The 24,432-nt window shown below is 41.4% G+C and overlaps 1 protein-coding gene across 11 annotated transcripts in view; it reads left to right on the forward strand.

Moving 5' to 3' along the window:
- HERC2 (HECT and RLD domain containing E3 ubiquitin protein ligase 2) overlaps nt 1–24,432 on the forward strand; it is a 131,374-nt gene that overhangs the window by 61,729 nt on the left and 45,213 nt on the right. For 10 of the 11 annotated variants that reach the window (XM_084844336.1, XM_084844333.1, XM_084844339.1 and 7 more), the window contains 22 exons: nt 827–1,009; nt 1,669–1,853; nt 2,089–2,236; nt 2,362–2,558; nt 2,815–3,045; nt 3,646–3,781; nt 4,014–4,157; nt 4,877–5,019; nt 8,175–8,442; nt 9,106–9,248; nt 10,420–10,518; nt 11,727–11,895; nt 11,989–12,114; nt 13,509–13,617; nt 13,855–13,994; nt 14,620–14,810; nt 15,044–15,149; nt 15,284–15,375; nt 17,582–17,757; nt 18,298–18,409; nt 20,944–21,025; nt 21,156–21,299. In XM_084844336.1, coding sequence (XP_084700462.1) covers nt 827–1,009; nt 1,669–1,853; nt 2,089–2,236; nt 2,362–2,558; nt 2,815–3,045; nt 3,646–3,781; nt 4,014–4,157; nt 4,877–5,019; nt 8,175–8,442; nt 9,106–9,248; nt 10,420–10,518; nt 11,727–11,895; nt 11,989–12,114; nt 13,509–13,617; nt 13,855–13,994; nt 14,620–14,810; nt 15,044–15,149; nt 15,284–15,375; nt 17,582–17,757; nt 18,298–18,409; nt 20,944–21,025; nt 21,156–21,299 — 3,324 coding nt within the window. The remainder of the gene's footprint in view (nt 1–826; nt 1,010–1,668; nt 1,854–2,088; nt 2,237–2,361; nt 2,559–2,814; nt 3,046–3,645; nt 3,782–4,013; nt 4,158–4,876; nt 5,020–8,174; nt 8,443–9,105; nt 9,249–10,419; nt 10,519–11,726; nt 11,896–11,988; nt 12,115–13,508; nt 13,618–13,854; nt 13,995–14,619; nt 14,811–15,043; nt 15,150–15,283; nt 15,376–17,581; nt 17,758–18,297; nt 18,410–20,943; nt 21,026–21,155; nt 21,300–24,432) is intronic. The other variant, XM_084844338.1, reaches the window with a different exon arrangement.

Genomic DNA, 24,432 nt, shown 5'->3' on the forward strand with positions numbered 1-24,432 from the left:
ATAACCAACGCCCCCCCTTCTGCGCTGCCTTGTGCTCCGCACTCGGAAGAGGAGCACGGAGTGGCCAAAACAGGGCGTTCCGGGGGCGTTCCGGGGTGGGGAAGGCGGAAATGCTGGTATGACACATCCTATGTGTTGTCTGGCAGTCTCCTCCCCCGCTCTGCCTTCCCATGGCTAGACAGCCGAAATCGGCTGTCTAGCCGCGAATGCAGGACAGGAGAAAGGCGGAGGGAACTACCTTCTCCGTGCTTCTCCTGCCCTACATTGGATAGGCGGTCGCCTCTGAATTTGGAGGCGGCTGCCTATCTCCATAGGATTGTGCCTTTTGTCCCTTTCTGTAGGTAATATAATCTTTGTTAACTAGCTTATTAAAGGTTGATGCATTATACAAACTACAGATGGTCATATTTGTCTGGACACTTTCCTCTTTGATTTCTTTATTATCGAAGTTAATAGGGCTTAGCCTAGATCTCTCTCCCCTCCCCCCCCCCCCCCCCGATTACAAAAGCACAAGCGTTCTTATAGTTTGCTTTCCATTGTTAACTGCAGTACTAATGCTGGCAATAGAATGGCGGGTTACTTGCCCAGACATCCTTTTTTTTTTACCATACCATTATGAAGCTGTGCGTGTTTAGCAAGATTAAACTGATTATTCCCACTTCCTGTTTTTTTTTTTTTACTGGTTTGTCCATGGTTAAGGAAATTCTTGGATTTTTCCACTGGTTATATTATATTAGGGACCTCAGTTAGCTTGATGATGAAAATAAATAAGTTAATTTGCATTACCTTTATTGCCTTCAGTCATTTACTTTGTCTCTTGCTTCAGAAGGAGAACAAGTTGAAAGAAATCTCCATCCTACTTCCATGATGCTGACAAGTACAGTGAACCTGCTGCAAACTCTCTGCCTCTCGGCTGGAGTCCATGCAGAAGTAATGCAGAATGAAGCAACCAGAACTTTATGTGGGCTGCTCCGCATGCTGGTAGAGAGTGGGACTATAGATAAATCAAGTAAACACTTGCTCCAGCTAATCAAATTCTTGCTGTTTGTGTTTAGTTCTTATACTAATATCAGTAATGTTGTGGTTTTCATGTCTTCAACTGTTCCTTTTTTTGAATATTGAGCCTAAATGGGGAACCCAGGTGTTCAAAGATTTTTTTACAGTGTCCTTTGTTTAATTGGATTTGCAGTGCTTTTCTTTCATAAATATTTTGCTGTTAGATTTTATAGCAACCATGCTATTATGCTTAGCTAAAAGAGGCAAAATTATAACATATAGTACCTGCTTCTGAAGGATAATGAATAAAATCAGACATGTGGAATCCAACTAGCGCCCTTGTGCCCACAAAATCCTTCTATCATGCAGATGATTCCCCTCCTCCCCCCAGTTTGCTCCAGAGGGTTGTGAGAGCCTCAAGGAAATTAGGAGGGAATGGGTGGCTGCCAGAAAGGGGTGAAGGAGAAAGGACATTTTTGTCCATTCATGCAGTGTTTGATATTGCCCAATATCTTAACATTCTATAATATGAAGGGCATTTTATTGGAAGAAGGTGGTTTACTTTAAAGACAACAATTTATAGCAAAAAATTCAGATGCCAAGATGCACAGGTTTAATAATGCTGGATACAGAACAGCACTTGAGTGATTTTGTTTGATTGTTTATTTCCAGCTTCCTTGCCAAATACAATGGTTAATAAAGAGCAGCACAGGAGCTGGTGTACACTGGGATTCATCCGAAGTATAGCACTCATGCCTCAGATGTGCAGCACTCTTAGTACATCACAGTGGATAACTCTGCTAATGAAAATTGTAGAGGGACATGAATCATTCACTGCTGCATCTCTACAACGACAGGTAAATACATTCAGTTATGTTTTAACAGTCAGCAGTTGAGTCCTAGAACAGATTGGAAGCTATGCTTTATATCTTCAGTTTGATTCTAGAGATACCCTTGCATCTTCACTTTTTAAAGCATGCTTAATCTTCTTTATAAGTGTGTCTATTCATACACAGCTGATATTATGTGTTTTCTCAGTAGTTTGGGAGAGTTTTTTTTCTTAAAATTTCTCTTTTTGCCTTACTTTTTTAGATCCTCTCAGTGCATTTACTACAAGCAGTGCTTCCCTCCTGGGATAAAACTGAAAGGTCAAGGGATATGAAATTCCTTGTGGAAAAATTGTTTGGTTTCCTGGGTAGCTTACTTACTACTTGTTCTTCAGATATCCCACTGCTCAGAGGTAAGAGAGTATTCTGTCCTCAATGTTGTAGTTTTTGCTCTATTTTACTATCACCATCATCATGTTATTGTCTGAGTTTTCTCTTTTTTCCTCTCAATCTCTCTCTCTTTTTTTTGTGTGTGTAGAATCTACTCTGAGGAGGAGGAAAGCCAGGCCTCAGGCCTCTCTGACTGCAACTCACAGCAGTACTTTGGCGGAAGAGATAGTGGCACTGCTAAGGACATTGCATTCACTGAGCCAATGGAATGGACTCATAAACAAGTACATCAACTCTCAGCTAACCTCCATCACCCACATCTTTGCGGGAAAACAGTCAGAAGGGGTAGTTCCCACATTTTTAAAATCAACTCATTTCTGTTTTAAAAACGAGTAATTGTTAATGAATGTAATCAAACTTGCTTATTTAACATGTGTTATTAGACATCCTTTTTCTGTTAAATAATTGATTTCTTTGAATGTTAAGTTTGCTTTAATATAAAATGTGTGTGTTGCTTTTTGAAATGTATACAAATGTATGTATACTTGGCAAAGAGAAGGCCTCCCTACAGTTTAATTGTACCATTCTCTTTTCTTACTAGGCTGTTCTGGAAGATTTCTTCCCTGACACAGAGAGTCCAGAGGTGGGAGGCCTGATGGCTGTTCTGGCAGTCATTGGTGGAATAGACAGTCGCCTGCGGTTAGGTGGCCAAGTAGTTCATGATGAATTTGGAGAAGGCACAGTGACAAGGATCACCCCCAAGGGAAAAATCACAGTGCAGTTTTATGACATGAGAACCTGTAGAGTGTGTCCCCTCAGTCAGCTAAAACCAGTGAGTGCATTTAAGTGATATTGGTGTGAGGCAAGTGTCATGTGTAATACCTGAACTGGTTTTTGTTTTGGGAAATATTCTCCTGGCTGATGAGCAGGAATGTGTGCATGTTGAAAAACTATTATTTTCCATGAAATGCCAGCCCTCTTCAAATTCAGTTGAGGTGGTAGCTATTTTACAACTTCTGTAAAAACCACCTGCAGTTCATTTATGGAGCAGGGTTTTAGTTTACTTTGCATCAACTTTTTCCTCACACTGAAGTCCTTGGGATAGTGTCCTTAAGACTAGGGAACTGCATTTCCTAAGGGGTGTGTGTGTGTGTGTACATGAGGGAAGGAGGGGGGGAGAGAGAGAGAGAGAGACTGAGGCACCCCAAGGAGGCTCAGTTGCTTTCCTTGTGGGAACAGAAATTTAAGGGGCCTCTGCTCCACAGGCCTAGGAAGACTGTCTTTCATAAACCTCTAGAAATGGGAGGGACTTGTTTCTGGTTGAAAGCAAAGAAATAAACAAAGCTTACTTTCTAAGCTGTAAGGTGTTTGCACTAAAATGTATGTATGTATATGTATATATATGTTAATCAGGTTTTTTTTTTTTTTTTAGCTTCCTGTGATTCCTTTTAATGTGAATAACTTGCCATTCTCTGAATCCATGCTGTCTGTCTGGGCTCAGTTGGTAAACCTGGCTGGAAGTAAAGTAGAAAAACACAGGATGAAGACTCTCAATCAGGGTCTTTCTGGTATGTCTTTCTCAGTTTGTAGGGTGTGCTCTCTAAAATATACCACCACTAAACAGGAATAATAAGGTGGGTTGATCTGAAGAGTGTTGCTTCAACAGCATTAAACAGAAGCACTCAAACTTTCTTTTAAGCCCTTTGAATATATGTTAAAACATATTCAGTATTTGATTATAAGCATATAAATGCTTCCTATTGATTGTGCTAACAAATGCCTGTAATATGTTTTGCACAGGACAAATAGACTTGGATCTGCTGAGATGCCAGCAGTTAAAACTATACATACTAAAAGCAAGTCGAGCTCTGCTTTTTCACCAGGATAAATTAAGGCAAATCTTATCTCAACCAGCAGTGCAAGATGCTGGCTCAATTCCCACTGGTAATAGCCTTCTACTTAATCCCTCTTGTTTGATTAGAATTTTCCTCATTTTCTTGTCTTTCTTCTCCTGTTGAAGTAGGCAGAATAACAGAGGAAGGGACTGTGCCTATCATTGATGATCTGTTTCTGTTTCTCTGCATGGTGAACTGTCTGATTTACAAAAAGTGCCTCCTGGCAGTGAATACTTTTTAAAACAAAAAACAAAACAACTTGTAAGCCAGAGCGGAAGAAATGTTTCCTGTCAATGATAAGGACATTATTCCTAAGTATAAAGTTCTCTGTGTGCGAGATATGGTTCAGTAATTACCTTAAAAACAGACAGGTTGAAGGGTCCCATTTCACTTACATCCATTGAGGGCAATTGATGTATTCCTTTAGTGCAGGGGTTGGGAACTGAGGGAGGTCCGGGGCCCATTTTCACCTCCAGGGCAGGCCACACAAGGTTAAAAATAAATAAATAAATTGCTGGTTTGCCAGTGAAATTTTAATGGCAACCCACTCGGTAGTGGGTTAAATTTAGCTTGCTTGCAAGCTGGATGTTTGCAAGTGTAACACTGCTTCCCAGAAACAGATTATGTAATTTATGTGTTCCTTTCCTTGTTAGATTTGTTTGCATTTGAAATGAGACTTTTTTGTGAACTACTCTTGGAAGAGTATTTTAGTTTCTGTTTTCTCCTGCGGTTGCTTCTGCACCTTAAATCCATGCTTTTTGGTTTAAGATGATGGTGCCGTGGCATCACCTGATGTAGGAGACATGTCCCCTGAAGGACCTCAGCCTCCCATGATCCTCTTGCAACAACTATTGACAGCAGCAACACAGCCATCACCTGTGAAGGCGATATTTGATAAGCAAGAACTTGAGGTAAAATTCTTAACTTTCTCTCATTAAGATTGTGTAGATACTGCCTTTTTAAAACCTTTTTCTCTTTTATTCCTGTTTTCTGCCAAGGTGGTTCAAAGTTTTAAAAAGAATGGCGTACAATTTTATAGTCATGGGGAAGAATGCAGTGGGGTGCTTACGCCCCTGCTGATTCCTTCCCGCCCCACAATTCCCTTCTACAAGCCGTGGGTCCTGCTAATTCCATTGTTCAAGTGGGACTGACCACTTATGCCATGGGGATTTAGTGCTTCCTAGGGGAAGCCCTGAAATGAGCAGAAATACTCATTTTTGGAAGGAGGCAGGTTGGCATAGATAGGGGTGAATGCTCCTTCCTTGTTCTCCTCGACCTCTCAGCGGCTTTTGATACCGTTGACCACGGTATCCTCCTGGACCGCCTGGAGGGGTTGGGCATTGGAAACACTGTATTGCGGTGGTTCCAGTCCTTCCTCTCTGGCAGGTACCAGAGGGTAGCACTGGGAGAGGAGGTTTCGGACCCGTGGCCACTTACTTGTGGGGTGCCACAGGGTTCCATCCTCTCCCCGATGCTATTTAACATCTATGTGAAGCCACTGGGGGCTATCATCAGGAGGTTTGGGGTGCAGTGTCATCAATATGCGGATGACACTCAGCTCTACCTCTCATTCAAATCTTCACCAAGGTTGGCTGTAGAATCCCTGTCCAAATGTCTGGAGACGGTGAGTGGCTGGATGGGGAGGAATAAGCTGAAGCTCAACCCTGACAAGACGGAGGTACTTTTGGTGGGAGACAAGAGGAAGCTGGGGGATGTTGACCTGGTGTTGAATGGGGTACAGCTACCCTTGAAAGACCAGGTCCGCAGCCTGGGGGTCATTTTGGACTCCCAGCTGTCCATGGAGGCTCAGGTGTCAGCTGTGAGCCGGACAGCGCTGTATCAACTCCATCTGATACGGCGGCTGCGCCCCTACCTTCCCGACCATCTGCTCCCATCGGTAGTACATGCCCTGGTCTCCTCTCGTTTAGACTACTGTAATGCGCTCTACGTGGGGTTACCCTTGAAGACGGTTCGGAAACTGCAGCTGGTACAGAACGCGGCGGCTCGCCTGATTAAAGGCAGCCGCCGGCGAGATCACATCACTCCAGTGCTGAAGGAGTTGCACTGGTTACCAGTTGTTTTCCGGGCCAAATTCAAGGTGTTGGTTTTGACCTTTAAAACCCTATATGGTTCCGGCCCAGCCTATCTTAAGGAGCGCCTCCAGCAACACCAGACAGGCCGCTTAACAAGATCAGCCTCGGATGGCCTTCTCTCTGTCCCATCAGCCAGGACAGCTAGACTGGTGGGGACGAGGGAGAGGGCCTTCTCTGTGGTGGCCCCCACTCTGTGGAACTCCCTCCCTAGGGAACTCCGTCATGCCCCCTCTTTAATGAGCTTCCGTCGTGCATTAAAAACGTGGTTGTTCAGGCAGGCATTTGGGGTGGGTTAGGGTATTTTTTTTAAAAAAAATTTATGGTAAAATTTTATTGTTTTAAATTGTTTATGGTGGGTTGTACATCGCCCAGAGTGGCTGGGTGACCAGTCAGATGGGCGATTAATAAATTTAATAAATAAATAAATAAATAAATAAATTGGCAGAGCTCGCATAAGGGAGCTCCATTAACCTGCCTCCTTCCAGAGATGAGTGTTTCCGCTCATTTTTGGTTGCCCTGGAAACGCTAAATGCGTGTTGCTCAAATGGTGGGGTCTCCGTTGGAATCTGCCCATGGTACTGAAGGAAAAGAAACAGGGAGGGAAGAGGAAAATAAGAAAATTCAAGTCCTGTGGACACTGCATGAGACAGTTCTGGGAAGGAAAAAGCCAAATGGCAGTTAGTCCCAGCTAGGCCAGTAGAACAGGTTTTGTTGTCTTGCTTCTCCCTGTGTTGCAGCCAGATGGAATGGCAGTTGATGGAGCCACTTCTGAGAGTAAGAAGCCAAATAGCAGTTGATCCTACTGAGACTGACAGGGCTTGGGCTGTTTCTCTTCTCTCTCTGATCTAGTTTACTTATTTGCACAGGATTGATTTTTATTCTAGTCACATGTTTCTATCTTACTTAATTTTAATCTTCAAGAGTTCTACTTGTATCGTTTTTCTATTCTCTCTCTCTGTGTCTGTGTTCACCAAACTGCAGGAGTTCCCTTGTAAAAGAATTTTAGGTAGTTTCTAAGTAGAGATCATTTGTTTATTTATATGTATTCAATACATATTTGAATACGTATTGCATATTTAAGATTACTTTACTTGGCATCACTGCTAAGCAGAATTCGGGGTAATGCTATTGTAATTCAGTTGGAATTTGTTTAAAACAGTTGTTTGACAATGTAGCCCTTTCAAATAGGCTTGCCATTTGCTGTACATGTATCTTATCAGTCCTTCATTTGTTCAGGAAGAAGCCATTGTTATTTTAAACAAATTACATGGAGGAAATGCTGGAATTTGAACATGAACGTCATCATAGTATCTCTCTTTAGGACACTGATTTCACATTTTATTTTAGATGTGTTCCTGTTCATATCAGTCAGCTGATGTGATTGGTTAAATAGATTCCATGAGGATAGTCTGGTGCAGAAAAAATTGTGTCTTGTGGCACTTTAAAGTTGAACACTTTTTATAGTTGAATGCGTTTTGTAGGCAATATCCTACTTCACCAAATGCATCTATTTGCTTTGTTCAGTCTATGTCAGGTCTGAGCGAGAGCAGCGGGTAGCAGTGGCAGGATCCAGACTTGGTGTGTGTTCGTGTGTGTGCATGTTTGCACTCACCTGGGATTATCTGCAGTCAGGAGCTAAAGACTAGAATGGGAACTAGAGTCAGGGTTAGGACTCCAACTGAAGTTTGGAGTACAACAGGCAGGAGATCTTGCTCTATTGACCAGGCAAGGTCAAAAAGCCATGCTCCTGCTACTTAATTCTGGCCTTTCTCAAAGGCCTCCTCCTACCTGCCAATCACAAAGGCCAATGCTGCACACAGAATTTCACTAGATTTGCCTCCAGCCTCAGACAACAATGTTTATGGTTCAGTCTTGAATCTCCTGATGGACCTGTAGTAAAATAACAAATCCTATTTGTGTTGTACACGAAATGTATTTAAGTTACTTAGAGGTTTATGTATGACTTCTTGTAGGCTGCTGCATTGGCGGTGTGTCAGTATCTGGCTGTAGAGTCTGCGCATCCTTCAACTCCAGTCTTCGAAGACTGTAGCTCCAGTGAGGCTACAACGCCCATTACAGTCCAGCATATCAGACCTGCAAAAGTGAAAAAACGCAAAGTATCCCCTATTCCACCACTTCCAATTGTAGTGCAGCTTATGGAAATGGGATTCCCTAGAAAGAATATTGAGTTTGCACTGAAATCACTTTCAGGAACCTCTGGAAGTGCTTCTGGGTTGCCAGGTACTTCATGTTTTAGGGTCAGTAGTGTCCTAGCAAATAAATAGTTGATAGGATCCCTTTGTACTTGACACGTACAGTCAAAATAATACAGCGGCAAGGATTAGGGCACAGTAGAGTAGTGAAGCGATAATGGTATAGGGAAAGTCTTGTGGAAAATGCTTTTGAGTAGCTGGAGGTGCCTAGATGTTCAGTGAAGGAGAGGCTTCTGGACATAAGAGTGCCCAAAGGTGGGAGAGGGAAAAGGGAACCAATGGGACCAAATCCAAGCTCACCAAGATGATCTGAATGTAGAGAAAAAGACACAGATGAGTTGAAGATGACCCTAAGGTTGCGTATTCGAGACACAGAAGTGTAAGTTATCTTAAAAAAAAAAAAAAGTAGGAGAAAAGAACCTTTTAGTGAAAAGGTCCTGAGCTGGATCTTCATCACACTCCTTGACATTAAGCAGTGATTGACGATGAAGTGGTGTTTAAAGGTATGAAATTGGACAGAAGATGTGAAAGGAGGACTGAATATTGGTTTTTTAAATCCAAGAGAATAATTTGGAGTATCAAGGGTGAATGAAGTAGGTGGGCAAAGCATGGAGGGAGAAATTTTTTTTTAAATACTTCTGCTCATGTGAACAATACTGTTGATATCCATATTTGTGATATATTATTTTAGGGGTAGAAGCCCTGGTGGGATGGCTTTTGGATCATCCTGATGTTCAAATTACCGATCTCTCAGATGGCGACACTGTATCTGATGAATATTCAGATGAAGAAGTGGCAGAGGATGTGGAGGAAGCAGAAGCAGCATATCCTGTGGTTAGTGCTGTGGATGAAGTCTTATAAATTGTTTCAAACCAACAGATAGTGGCCAATATTTCTAATGTGTTTTAGGGATGCCAGAGAATTCCACCATGGATCACGGTGAGGCCGAATGCCAGTGCATTCGGCCCCCCGAACTCCGTGGCGGAACGGCTTGCCACCTCCCTGCGGATCCCCCCCGGGACGAGACTCACCTGGGACGGATCTTCCGGGCGGCTGCGGCGGCTGGTTTTCCGACCAGCTGCTGCCGCCACCATTTCCACTCTTGTAAAAAAAAAAGAAAAAGAAAAGAAAAAAAAAAGACGTGATAGGCTATGTAAAGATTTACGTAGCCTATCATGGCTAGGTTAAAAAAAACAAAACAAAACGACATGATAGGCTACGTAAATCTTTACGTAGCCTATCATGTCTGGGTGGGTTTAAAACAAAACAAAACCACGTATGCAAATGGCGGCGGCTACGGCCGCTGCCATTTGCATTCCTTATTTTTGCCCTCTTAATCTACGTAAATATTTACGTAGACTAGGAGGGTGAAAATAAAGGGGAATGCAAATAGCATAGCGGGCGCTATTTGTGTTCCTTTTGATTCGCCGTTTTAGCCTACGTAAATATTTACGTAGGCTAAAACGGGGAATCAAAATGGACGCAAATAGCGCCCACTATGCTATTTGCATTCCCCTTGATTTTCGCCGTCATAGTCTACGTAAATATTTACATAGATTAAGAGGGCAAAAATAAGGAATGCAGATGGCGGCGGCCGTAGCTGCCGCCATTTGCGTACGCGGGTTCCCCCCCCCCCCCCCCCAGGAACCCACAGGAAATCCACAGGAAATCCGGCTGTGGATGGCTCTGGCCTGGCTGGGCCTGGCCGGCTGCTCCGCGGAGCTGCCGCGGAGCACAGCCGGCCGTGGAGGATTCTGGCGGGGAGGAACAGAGTGCCTCCCTCCCGGCGAGGATTCCGGGGGGAGGGACGGAACGCCTCCCCCCCCCCCACCATCAACATAATCCACGAAAGGTAAGTGACTTTCGTACATCCCTAATACGTTTGTCACAAATTTGGGTTAGGAAATAAGTGAATCACTGCCTACAGTTATTTGAGGAGCTTACATTTCAGAGCATTTAACATTTATAATGTGGTGATTATAATAATGCATTTTTTTTATTATAGTCCACTGGTGCCGTTGTAACAGAAAGCCAGACTTACAAGAAACGGGCTGATTTCTTAAGTAATGACGATTATGCTGTATATGTGCGCGAGAACATTCAGGTAAGCTTGACTGTGAGACCTGCATTTGAACAGTGCTCCTCCCTGTTTGGAAATAATATTGATGGAGTTTTTAAATACTGACAATGGATACACATGAAAGAATAAATAAATACAGCCTCTGCAAATTACTTTGCTAATTGCAAAAAAGCTGCTTTGTGTAATCTCCCAGCTGTTTTTCTGTTGCTTTACTTTTCATGGAAGGCATTGATACTCCTTGTTTCATGGTAACATCGAGGAGCTACTTCCTTCTTCCACTGGGCCATAGGTCAGTGTTAGAGGATATTCTTTGCATGCAAAAGGTTCCAGGTTCAATCCCTGATATCTCCAGATAAGACGTGGAAAGATTCCCGTCTGCAACCCTGGAGAGCTCGCACCACTCAGTGTATACAATACTTAATTAGATGGACCAAAGTTCTGACTCAGTACAAGGCAGCTTCTTATATTCCTGATCATGTGTAGGAGGGCAAACCTTTTAATTGGATCTGAAGGCCATTGATATAGGGTCACCACAGTAATTTATGCTGTGCTTTTACTAGGAATCAAGTGTAGGCTGGGGCTCCATATTTGGAATTGAGAGAAATTCTGCCCCCCCATCCCACCAAGATCAGATCTGGAATTTCCTTTTTGCCCTCCAGTGTGTGACTTGGATGACGCAATGAGCTGTGGTTAAGCAAAAGTTGAAGTGAACACTTCCAAACTCTTCCTCCATCTGTGAAGGCAGAGGGGAGGGCATGAACTTGAGACTTGCTATGGCTTGTTCCTGCTCATTCATTGTGCTAAGCTATGTTTTAGCATAATGCATGAACCAGTTCATTGACTACTTCTCTAACTATTCCTTGAATATTACATTCTTTTCTGGTACAAACAGTTCCAGGTTTTGCTTATGGCTTTCTGTAACATGGTTGATTTTTGTAGTGTGTGATTGATCAGTATCTCATTACAGTAACAATATTGTCTTTGTCTCAAAGGTGTTCCATTTACATGTCTAGTTTAATTCCTGGATTTGCAGCCCTTTCAAAGTTGGGTGACTATGCACACAAAATATACCGATGGGTTTTTGACATGTGTGTTGTACAATGATGACAAGTACTCCAAAATAATAGGATCTCTATGTAAATTTAAGGGAAGTCTGTCCTATTCTGGGTAGATAATTGCTTAAATACTGAGCTGCTTCAGGTGGTAATATTGATCCCTTTTTTTCTTCCTAGGTGGGGATGATGGTTCGATGCTGTAGGACATATGAAGAAGTTTGTGAGGGAGATGTGGGCAAAGTTATTAAATTGGACCGTGATGGGCTGCATGATCTCAATGTTCAGTGTGACTGGCAACAAAAAGGTGGCACTTATTGGGTCAGATATATCCATGTTGAACTTGTAGGTGAGCTGAAATATTTAATTAATTATCCTAATGGTATCTATTACACCTTCAAAATCCAAACACATTGATATCATTGCTGTTGATATTTTATAGGATTCCCACCACAGAGCTCTCCTTCACACATAAAGATTGGTGACAAAGTGCGTGTTAAAACCTCTGTAACTACACCCAAGTACAAATGGGGATCTGTCACCCACAGGAGTGTAGGAGTTGTGAAAGGTAATGTGCATTCTTGAAGGACAACATTGGCTGGATGGGTTGTGGACAATTACGGATTTTGTCATTGTAGAATGGCAGTGTTGCCTGAAAGTTAACATTTAACTATTTAGAAGGCTTGGTCTCTCTTACCGCACATTCTTACTTAATAGGTTTGCCAAGATGTACAAAAAGCATTGGCTTGGATCCAAATATGCCACTGTGCTAGCGAAAGGCACTTCTGCTTATACGGGTGCCAGTGGTAGTTGCCAGTTCCTTCCCTCCTGCTACAGCCTTCCCGTGCTACATCTTGCACTTTTCTTAAGTGTCTCCAAATCCTCAGGACGGCAAAGGAAGCAGCAGCAGGAAGCGGGAGGCTGGGAAGTCTCATTCCATGACTGGCATGCCAGTCACAGAAGATCCAAGCCATTGTTTAAGTTAATCCCAGGAGTACATTTGCCTGTTTGCCTGAAAAATGCAATAATAGGGGTTGATATTTCTATAATGTCATCTTTTAGTTCATATATCAAGGAACCATTAAAAAGAAAGAGTGCAGTGTTGAATGTTACCTCGTCATTCTGGCAGGCATGTGGTACAATCCTGTACCTGACCTGAGAGTCAAGATTGCATATGAGAAGGAATTGCTTGTTGGACCTTCTGCCTGATGTGTCCAGGGAAATTTTGACACAGAATTATCAAATAATTTATCATTCATATTATCCGTTACTTGACACACTGTAGTTACGTGGAGTGTCACGTATGCCTGCTTAACATTTTTATTATTTTATTTTCCAAATAAAGTGATTGCTATTCCAGTTGTTCCTGAGGTAGATGCTTAAGCATTGGTTAGTATTCAGGTTTAAAATATTGGATGCAAATTACAAAACTGAGAACTAAAATCTCTGCTTCACACAAATGAATTAAATGGTTGTTTTTGCAAAGCAATTGACCTGGTTTGTATGATTAATTATCCCACGACTTGCCATGGCATGTGCCAGGGTTGTTCCACAGCCATTTTGAATATTCAGCCCCTGATCGGGCTGATGGGGGGTTGCTACATGATGTCTGAACCTTGACACTGTAGGTTAATCGTAGGTTAAACAAGCTCTAGTTAACCTACAATTCGTAATCAGGTTAAGTGTGGGTTGTTTAACCCACAATTAACCTATAGTGTCTGGGTTTTGGATGTCATGTAGCAACCATCGGCAGTTGACTATTCAAAAAGATTGTGGAAGGTGCCCAGCATGCACCACGGCAAATCGTGGGTCAATTAACAGCCCCAGTGTTTCAAATCAAGGCAATGGATATGTTCCTATAAATTCCACAGGTTCCAAAGTTTTTCAAAATACCAGTACAAAATATGTCAGTTACTGATGTGTGTGTCGTCTTACAAGTACCTCTTTCTTTTCTTGTCACAGCTTTTAGTGCCAATGGTAAGGATGTCATCGTTGACTTTCCTCAGCAGTCTCACTGGACTGGATTATTGTCAGAAATGGAACTGGTTCCCAGTATTCATCCAGGAGTTACGTAAGTTTACTTTTTTTTCTTTCGCCATCCTTTCTTGTATTCTTCTGAATTGTGCATCTTTTACTTCTGTAACATAAAACTTTGACTAATTTTTTTCCACAAGGTGGCAGCAGGTAAAAACCTGAAAGACTAGAAAATCTTGTAAAAAAACCTGCATAGAATGATAATTTTTATGTATTAAATGTTGTGAATTGAATAGTGTTACTAATATAGTGATTTGATTTTTCTTACAATTAGGTGTGATGGCTGTCAGATGTTTCCCATCAATGGACCTAGGTTTAAATGCAGAAACTGTGATGACTTTGATTTCTGTGAGACCTGTTTCAAAACCAGGAAACATAACACACGGCACACTTTTGGCAGAATAAATGAACCAGGTATATTTTCATTATGGTTTAATAACATCTCAGCTCTATGAGACATTTATGTATGTCTCTTTGTTATTATATACATTTTTGGAAATCCCATTTTTAGAACTGCTCCAGATAATTTTTATTGCACCTCCTCTTTATAGAAAACTTTGCAGTTGTGCAGAATTCTTTCTCATGCACAAAACTGTAGGATGAGCTGTGTCCAATTCAGGAGCCATGACCCAGTTTGCCCGTCGTGGCAGCAATTCCTGGGCTGTTTAACCCAGGAATTGCGGGGATAAGCAGAGTATGCACGTTAACCCAATAACAAACCACGGGCAATTGTTGGGTTAACTCTGTGTTGTTTACCCATAATCAATCCAGAGTTCTGGGTTTGCATATCATGAAACAACTCAGGAATGGGGTGTTCCTGGGTTGTTAATTAAAAGTGGAAATTATGAGCAGACAACTTGCATACTCCACTCGTCCCTGCAATTCCTGGATTAAACAACCCAGGAATTGGCACCGTAATCTGTGAAACAGGTCTATAACTACAAACATAGCCCCATACAACACCATTGCCTGAAAAGTAGTGTGCTATTGAATTAAATATAGTTGGTTTCAAACTTGCAACACTAATGCTTTGCGATAGGTCAGTCTCCGGTATTTTGTGGCCGTTCTGGAAAGCAGCTGAAGAGACGTCATAGTAGCCAGCGAGGAATGCTACTGGATGATTGGTCAAGAATTGTTAAAAATTTGAATGTGTCATCTTCTGTGAATCAAGCTTCACGTTTGATTGATGGAGGGGAACAGTGTTGGCAGTCTTCTGGCTCGCAAGGAAAGGCAAGTTTAAAGGAAAAATTGTTTACATTTTCACCTTCATATTTGTATATAATCTTTCCGTTATTACCATTTGTTCAAAGTATAAATTGTAGATTTTTTAAAAAGTGTATTGTCTGTTATTGTTTTTACTTAAAATTGTTGAATTATAAGAATATCATGTTCACATATAATTGTAGTCCGCAATATGTCTTCAGAGGACTTTTTGATTATTGAATAGAGTCAATCTTTTCTAGCACTGGATTCGTTTGGAGATTTTCCCCGATGTCCTAGTACACAGACTGAAAATGATAGTGGACCCTGCAGACAGCAGCTACATGCCCTCTTTGGTTGTGGTTTCAGGTATGGGACTGTCAGAAAGAACCAATTCTGTTGTTAATCAAATACTTTTTTTTGTTTACCCACAGTATTGTAATACTGAAAAACCTCTATCATATAAAAATAATTCAGCATGAATCTGTTCAATTGCTTTACAGGTGGAAGTTCTTTAAATAACCTGATAGAGCTGAAGACAATCAACATTAATCCTACAGACACTACAGTTCCTCTTCTCGGTGACTGCACAGAAGTAAGTACCTGTTGGTTATAGGCAAGGCTTGTGAGAAGTTCCCTGTTGTACCCATGGAAGATATATAATATCTTCTGATTCTGTAGACCTTTCCAGTATGAATAGTTCTTTATCTAACACAATAAGAAACTGGGATTAGAGCAATGCTGCTTCTCATATTTGTAATAGAATGGTTGGGAGGTGCAACTCCAGAAATATGGAAACAAAGGGTGAACAACAGACAATTGGCTTACCACATGGTTAAGTTTTTTACTACATGGTTGCTTGGTCAACTGTATTATGCCAACATGATGCGATTTTGGATCTGCCAGAAATTCTAGTGCGTTTTAAAGGTTAGGGGCTTTACCAAATAGTAAAGCTTCTCTGTATTTCCCCATGTGGTTGGACTATCACCTGATTCATGATTGGTGATATGGTATGGGGGATGCCTTCCACCTCAGTTAATTTCATAGTTAGAGTTGTCTTTTTAGCAATAGCTTGTCATCTCTGTTTTTTCTCCATGATTTCACAATACCAAATATTTTTATCTTTGAAAGATTTAGGGCACAATCCTTTGGCCACTAGACAGTGGCTAGACAGCCATAGGATTGGTTGGTTCCTGGAGAACTGCTTCCCCACCCTTTCTCCCATCACCTTGTAGGTGGCACAGATTGTCCCCACGCTCGTAAGAGCAGCATGGAGCAGGGGAAAGGGGGCATCCCCGGGGGCAGGGCAGGAAGTTCATAAATACCGGTATGACACTTCCTGTGTGTCATCCGGCCTCCCCACCCCACGCTCTGATGTCCTGCAGTTAGACAGCTGAAATCGGCCATCCAACTGCGAATGCAAGGCGGCTGGAATGCAGAAGAGATGATCCCCTCTGCACTCTTCCTGCTGTGCATTGGATAGGTGGTCACCTATGAGTTTGGAGGCGGCCACTTCTCCGCATAGGATTGCTCCCTCCAATACTTGCAGTTCTTGTGAAATATTTTTATGTTTCTTTTAAAAAGTTCACTTATATTTTGGGGTGTGTGTGGGTCGAGGGTTCTTTCTTTACCAAGAAACCATTCTGTGATATTTCTGATGTCACAATAATTTGTGTGTTGTGGATGGGGTATATGATTAAAAAATGGATGGGGTGTATGTGTCTATGATTAAAAAATCTTGGCTAAAAAGAAATATTAAATAAGAAAAGTGAATCTTCCCCCTCCCCTTTTGCATATGCACACAACAGAGATGCCACCCCCTCCCTCCAAAGCAAAGTCCATTTGAGTAATGATAAATGCTTTCCCCCCTACTTGTTGCCTTCTCCATGGTCCAGAGACTGAGATACTCTCCTACCCTAGGAGGAAGGCTCTCTTGAAGAAAGCCTTGGCCAGGGACACCATTATCAGTAAGAGTAAATCTTTTAAGATAGCAAAAGCAAAATCAAACCATCTACTTTTTTAAACACAAAACCAGAAAGCAGTAGCCAAACACTGCAGCAATATATAGAGGGATAGGTAAAATGTCCATTATCACTCCAGAGCAACAAAACTAGTCAGAAACTAGGTGTTTATCAACAGCAACCATATGATAGCCCAAAACCAGCCGCAGGTGTATGCAATTACTGTATTTTAGCAATGTTTAAGATATGGACAGGCTTGCTCAAATTTCCCACATTGTCCTTATTCAGCAAAAGTAGTGAAGTACTTTCTGTTTCTTCACTGATTGTCTAGTGAAAGAAGGATGGAGGGGTTAAACTTGGAAGTGTGACAGAGCAGATAAGCCTTTGATATGGCATACTACAGACCTGGGTTCTAATTTTTCCTAGAATCTGTGGTTTTTTTCCCAGCACATTCATATCCTGATTCCCTATTCTGATATGAGAACGTAATCAGACTCTTTAGTGTTCCAGTCATTCATCTTTCCTAGCACCATTTTGAGTTGGTTTATGTTAATATCTGAGGGAAGTTTTAACCCCTTTTGAAATATGAGTTTTAAGGTAAAAAATGTATGCTTGGCACAAGGTTTGTTTTTCTAATTTTGTGGTATCTTTATCTTTGTATTTGTAAAGGAATGTTAAAGAGGAGAAAATAAGGAAATTCATTTTTCTCTTCATGTTAGCAAAAGAGTTTTGCCTAAAGGATTGAACAAAATAGTCATTCCATGTCTTCTACCTGTTCCTTTTATTGATGTTGTTAAATATATTATGAGCCCAAACAATAAACATTTTATCCCTTTTTAGTATCACAGGTATATTGAGGTGGCTATAAAGCAGTGCAGGAGTTCTGGTATAGATTGCAAAATACATGGTCTCAGCATATTGGGCCGTATCCGGGCAGAGGATGAAGACCTAGCTGCAGTTCCTTTTCTTGCTTCTGATAATGAGGAAGAAGAAGATGATAAAGCTAATACTGGGAGGTGTGGAATATTAAAATAAAGAGCCTTTTAAAAATACCATATTTAACTGTAACATATGTAATCGTGTACTGCACAATCCCACTCTTCTGTTGGGACTATCAAGTTCAGAATTGGGAATACTTTATTAGAAACATTTCCCATTTTATTTTCCCAACATATTACGCAAGTTGAATAAGTTTGCACATAAATGTGTTATAGTTTACTTCCAATAAACTCTGCAACTCACTGCAGTAGTACATATCTAATATATAGCCTCACATGTCTAAATATTTCACATATTACTTTTTACAGCAGTTACAAAGTTAAAATCAAATCTTAAATCCTCTCAAATCATCTCACTTATGAAGCTCTCCTATTGATCTTTTTACTAAGTATACTTAGGTTCCATTTCAGTGAATTATGTATTTTTTTCTTCATACTCTTATTTGGTTCCACTATGCCCGTTGTTCACACAAAAGGTTGCAGTAGAGTTGTTGCAAATATAAATCCTAATGTCCCAATATAAAGATTTCCAAGCTAATATATTGTTTGCATCCTTAGTCTTGTTAGAAAGAAGACTGCAGGCCTGGAATCAGCAGCTACAATAAGGACCAAAGTTTTTGTTTGGGGCCTGAATGATAAAGACCAACTGGGAGGATTAAAAGGTTCTAAGGTATTGGATTAAAAAAAAAAAAAAATCAAATGTGTGTGGGGAAAAAATCAAATGCATTAAAATTTATGGTGCGTTCCCTGTCTTCAGTGTAGGAAGCAGAGACATGGCAGTGGGGAGCTGATGGGAATGAGAAATACAGAGAATACAGCAGTAGGTGTTCTGTGCATCTGGATTTCTAGATTGAGCCCCTTCTTATGGCTGTTGGTTGTGGAGGATTTTGCATCTCTGCAGCAGCCATAGATGTCTGTGGAGGAGGTAGTCCCTGTTTAGAAACCTGTGTAGGGATCAGGACCACAGCTCAGAAAATCCTTTAAAAAAGAGGGAGATAGTGAGAGATACTAGGACAGACCGGCATTTATTGACCGGCTTCTGTCATTTATAGGCCATAACAATACTTAAAATATATTATTTTCACTTGCATCTTATTTCTACACTGATTAGGCAATGCCTGTCCTAAAGCCAGTACAAGATTAGGCAATACAAGTCACTTACACAGTCTGGGTTCGGATGATCAGTGGGGCCAACAACGCAGCGTCTGTTTCCCCCACTGGTTGCGCAACCAAGATTACCCTGACTACCTGCACTGTGCTGCAGGTTGCAAGTGTCGTCTGAACAGCGTGAACATAGTGCATTTTCACCCACCCTACAATCTACAGCTTGCGGTATGAGTTGTAGGGTGGACGAAAATGCACAACGTTTGCAACACGTGGTGCAGGTAATTAGGGTCATCCTGGTCATGCAACTGGTGTGCGGGGGCAGGGGAAACAACTGACACTATGTTGTTTCTTCCACTGATTGTCTGAATGAGCTCGCAGTCTGCGTAATGTCCAAACTAGAGCCAGAGAAGGCTAGAGAAGGTCTCTCACCTCCCCTAGCAACTGTCTGCATCCAAAAATTCCATCTGATAGCAGGGAAATAAACCTTCTGTAACTGAAAAGATACATGTGAATGCAGCAGTAAATGAGATAGTGTTTGTTAGTTTGTGTATGAAAACCTTTTGAATAAGAATATTCAGGTAAGCATTCACATGACAATCAGAAGATGGTGTCTTAAGATCCCAATAATTACTTTATATATGCCAGAGGACTTGGGCATATCGGGTGGGATTTTAAGTTTCAAAAGAAGTTTGCCCTATGGAAATGTGAGCCCATTGTCTTCTTGGACATGCAAAACTACTTGTGTGTGGTTCTTTAGATCCTGATCAGTGTGCTGAATTCTGGATTTTATCAGGAAAGCAGATAGTTGGGGATTTAGTTGCTCTTTTTGAAGATGTATTCCTCAAATTCTTATACCTATTTTTATTTCTCAGAAATAACAATAAAACAAAATAGAAAAATAGCATTACAATGTCAATAAATATATTCGGTAAATAAAAAGAGGGAAATAAATCACAAAGGAGAAAACACTCCATGAATTTTGAAGTTTTGACTGTTATTGGCATGTAAAATTGAAAGCAAACTGTATTAATTGACAAACTGACCTGCATAAAGTATTGAATAAAGACTGCTGAGTTTCTTTTGAAACAAAACTAAAATGTGCAGTATTTTGTCAAAATGTTCGCCCATTCCTGGAACATATGGACCTGATAATGGTGGTGCGTGTGCTGGTAACCTCTACGCTTGATTTCTGCAATGCACTGTACTTGCGGCTGTCTTTATATTTAGTTCGGAAACTTCAACTGGTACAAAATATGGCAGCCAAGATGGTCTCTGGGACATCCCACGAAGACCATGTTACACCGGTTTTAAAATCTTTACACTGGCTGCCAATTCGTTTCTGAGCAAAATATAAAGTGCTGGTTCTTACCTTTAAAGCCTTACCTGGTCTAGGTCCAAGGTACCTTAGGGAGTGCCTTCTCCCCTATGCCCCAGTCCACCACCTGAGGTCCTTTGAGGGCTATCTGCTGAGGCTGCCTAATGTGAGACTGGCAGCCCCACGCAAGAGGACCTTCTCCTTTGCCACCCCTCAGTTGTGGAATGACCTGCCAGTTGAAATGCGCCTGCTGACCTCGTTGAAGGTTTTTAAGCAGGTATTAAAGATGCTGTTATTCTGGCAGGCCTTTCCTTTTTAGAACTTTTGTTCCTTTTGCTGACTTTTGCTTATTATATGTAAGCAGTGTTATTTTAAGCTGTGTTTTATTGTTGGATTTTTTAAACCAATTGTTTTTAGTTCAAAGTTGTTTTTAGTTATATGTTTGTCCATTTGTTTTATGTAAATAGTTTTTAAACTTTGTATATTGTATTTTAATGTTTTAACTTTTGTAAACCGCCCAGAGAGCTTCGGCTATGGGGCATCATAGAAATATAAAAAAATAAATAAAAAATAGTAATAATAACTATCTGAGCAGATTTGTTTATTTTGCTTCTAAAAAGTACATCCATTCTAGCAACTTAACTACTTCTGAAGAACTGGTAGCAACCAGATGAGTGTAAAAGGACATCGGGTGTCAAAGGCAATTAATCATTTTGCTTTTTGCAAGCCATGCCTTTTTATTTGATTTAACTATTATCTTTTATATTATTAACTTTTTACAGATAAAGGTTCCTTCATTTTCTGAAACCCTCTCTGCCTTGAATGTGGTGCAGGTAGCTGGTGGATCCAAAAGCCTTTTTGCAGGTAAGGGAGCTTTGTTGTGCAGTTTTTAATGCACCAGTGTGTAAGGCACAGTATTTATTTTAACAATAGAATTTCTTTCACTTTGTTAATTCTTCGATAACTGATCCCCCAAATATCTTTTCTCTCTTAGTGACTGTAGAAGGTAAAGTGTATGCCTGCGGAGAGGCCACTAATGGAAGACTGGGATTAGGCCTATCAAGTGGAACTGTACCTATTCCCCGGCAGATTACTGCTCTTAGTAATTATGTAGTCAAGAAAGTTGCTGTTCACTCAGGTACCAGTTCAGTACTTCTCTCTGTGGGAATCAATAAGCATATTATGTCAAATGGAATTATCTTTGTATTTCCTCCTTCTTTCTGGTCTGTTGTATGTTAATTTCTTATCTATGCTTAGTTAAAACTACTTTGTAAGTCAGTTTGTGCATATGTTGTAGATTTGCTTTCTCTCTGCACAGGGGAATGTACACGTGAAGGTGGTATATTCTTAGAAACTGGCCTTTATGATCTGATCGAGAATGGGAAAGAGTGTTGCTAAATAAAGATTTGTTCTGAATTTGTGATGAGGGGTACCATGCAAAGCGAAAATACACTCAAAATGCTGACGTGTCAGTTTCTAAAGGTCCCCCCCCCATAAAATGTTTTTGTGTCATTTAGTGGTTGAAAATACTTGTTGACATTGAATAAAATTGAGAGTTATTGGATCATTGCCAACACATTTGGAGAGGAACCTGAACTGGGGAGGGAATGTAGTTCAGTGGTAGAGCACTGAAAGCATGTGCTTTCCATGCAGGAGGTCCTATGCTCCAACTCTAGTATCACCAGTTAAAATGGTCTTGGGTAGGAGGCCTGTGATAGTCCCCTGCTTCAGACCTTGGAGAGCTGATCCCATTCAGAGGAGATAGCACTAGCCTAAGTTAACCAATGGCTTGCCTTGGTAAAAGGTAGTTTCGTATGTTTTCATTCTCCTGTAGTTTACACCACTTTAACATTTTAAAACATGGAGTCAACCATTACAGTATTTTTGTTCGTTCTAGTTCTGATTCAGTTATGAATGAAACTGTTTGCTTTAGTTCTGGACTGGGCTAATAAAAGTTAAGTGACCAGTGTGGTGCATCAAATTGGTTCAAATGGGCAAAATGTGAATATTCACATTGTGATGTTGATTTTAAAAGTGAGATGCAGGTGACTAATGCAGAGATCAGCAACTTCAGATGGTCTGGGGATGGGTGGGGGCCAGTTCCCACACCCAGAACCTACCATGGGCCACACACTCTAACCACCAAAATTGCCACTACAATTTGGTAGCAGCAAAAAAAGCCACATTTTCACTTTAAAACAAAGCAACAGGAGAGAGTGAGCCTTGTTTTAATGCAGAATCATGTTCCTGAAAGCCCTAGGGAGCATGAATTTGCATAAAAACTAGGTGTGCACTCCCTGTGCACCTTGTTTTAGAGTAAAAATGTGGCTTTTTTGCTGCTGCCATGCCACTGAATTTCAGGGGGGCGCAGAAAAGGCTGTGGGAGGGGCACGTTGCACTAATAGGTCTATATTATGCTGTCTGTATTTTCTTGGACCTACTACAGAAGAAGGCTGTTGCACTCTGCTGAGCCCAATATCCTGCATGTGGCCTAATTTTTAAACAGTGAATTCTCCATGTATACACTAACTCCTAGATCAGGGGTGTTGTATGCGGCAGGCATAATTGCTATAAGTACATAATTGTTATAAGTGCTTCCCATAGCAGGGAAAGTGTGGACAATAGATCTGAATCTTTAAACAACTTTGTACACATGCTGGTGAATCAAGGTTCCCAGGTGTATGAACATAGGTGTTGTTGTTGTTGTTCAGTTATTCAGTCGTGTCCGACTCTTCGTGACCCCATGGACCATAGCACGCCAGGCCTTCCTGTCCTCCGCTGTCTCCCGGAGTGTGCTCAAGTTCATATTCATTGCATCGGTGATGCTATCTAGCCATCTCATCCTCTGCCGTCCCCTTCTCCTTTTGCCTTCAATCTTTCCCAGCATCAGGGTCTTTTCCAGTGAGTTTTCTCTTCGCATTAGGTGGCCAAAATATTTGAGCTTCAGCTTCAGGATCTGTCCTTCCAATGAGCACTCAGGGTTGATTTCCTTTAGGATGGACTGATTTGACCTCCTTGCAGTCCAGGGGACTCGTAAGAGTCTTCTCCAGCACCACAGTTCGAAAGCATCAATTCTTCGGTGCTCAGCCTTCCTTATAATCCAGCTCTCACAGCCATATGTTACTACTGGGAAAACCATAGCTTTGATTAGACGGACCTTTGTCGGCAAGGTGATGTCTCTGCTTCTTACTATGCTGTCTAGGTTTGCCATAGCTTTCCTCCCAAGGAGCAAGTGTCTTAATTTCATGGCTACAGTCACCGTCTGCGGTGATCTTGGAGCCCAAGAAGGTAAAATCTGTCACTGCTTCCATTTCTTCCCCTTCCATATGCCAGGAAGTGATGGGGCCAGATGCCATGATCTTCATTTTTTTAATGTTGAGTTTCAAACCAGCTTTTGTACTCTCCACTTTCACCCTCAACAAGAGGCTCTTTAGATCTTCTTCGCTTTCTGCCATTAGGGTGGTAATTAGACCTTTTCCAGTCTTGTGGCCACTGCTGAGTGTTCCAAATTTGTTGGCACATTGAGTGCAGCACTTTAACAGCATCATCTTTTAGGATTTTAAATAGCTCAGCTGGAATACTGTCATCTCCGCTAGCTTTGTTATTAGTAATGCTTCCTAAGGCCCACTTGACTTCACTCTCGAGGATGTCTGGCTCAAGTTCATTGACTGCATTATCATGGCTATCAGGGACATTAAGATCTTTCCTGTATAGTTCTTCTGTGTATTCTTTCCACCTCTTCTTAATCTCATCTGCTTCTGTTAGGTCCCTGCCTTCTTTGTCCTTTATCATGCCCATCTTTGAACAAAACGTTCCCTTGAGATCTCCGATTTTCTTGAAGAGATCTCTAGTCTTTCCCATTCTGTTGTTTTCCTCGATTTCTTTGCATTGTTCATTTAAGAAGGCCTTCTTGCCTCTCCTTGCTATTCTCTGGAACTCTGCATTCAGTTGTTTATATCTTCCCTTTTCTCCCTTGCTTTTCGCTTCCATTCTTTCCTCAGCTACTTGTAAAGCCTCATCAGACAGCCACTTTGCTTTCTTGCATTGCTTTGTCTTTGGGATGGAATGTACATAGGTATGTTGCCCATTTTTAATGAGTGTGCTTGATGCACACACCAGGGGCATCTGGGGCGGGATGCTGTGTATAGGTGTTTTTATGCAAATGCTAGAAGCCTCCGAGCCAAAATGGGAGAGTTGGAGTGCTTGATATAGGAAAACCTGGATATAGTGCGCATTACAGAAACCTGTGGGGACAGAGAAAACCAGTGGGA

This window comes from Heloderma suspectum, chromosome 3 (genome assembly GCF_057233095.1).
Source record: "Heloderma suspectum isolate Gila_16-S chromosome 3, 16-S_ref, whole genome shotgun sequence".
NCBI classification, from domain to species: Eukaryota; Metazoa; Chordata; class Lepidosauria; order Squamata; family Helodermatidae; genus Heloderma; species Heloderma suspectum.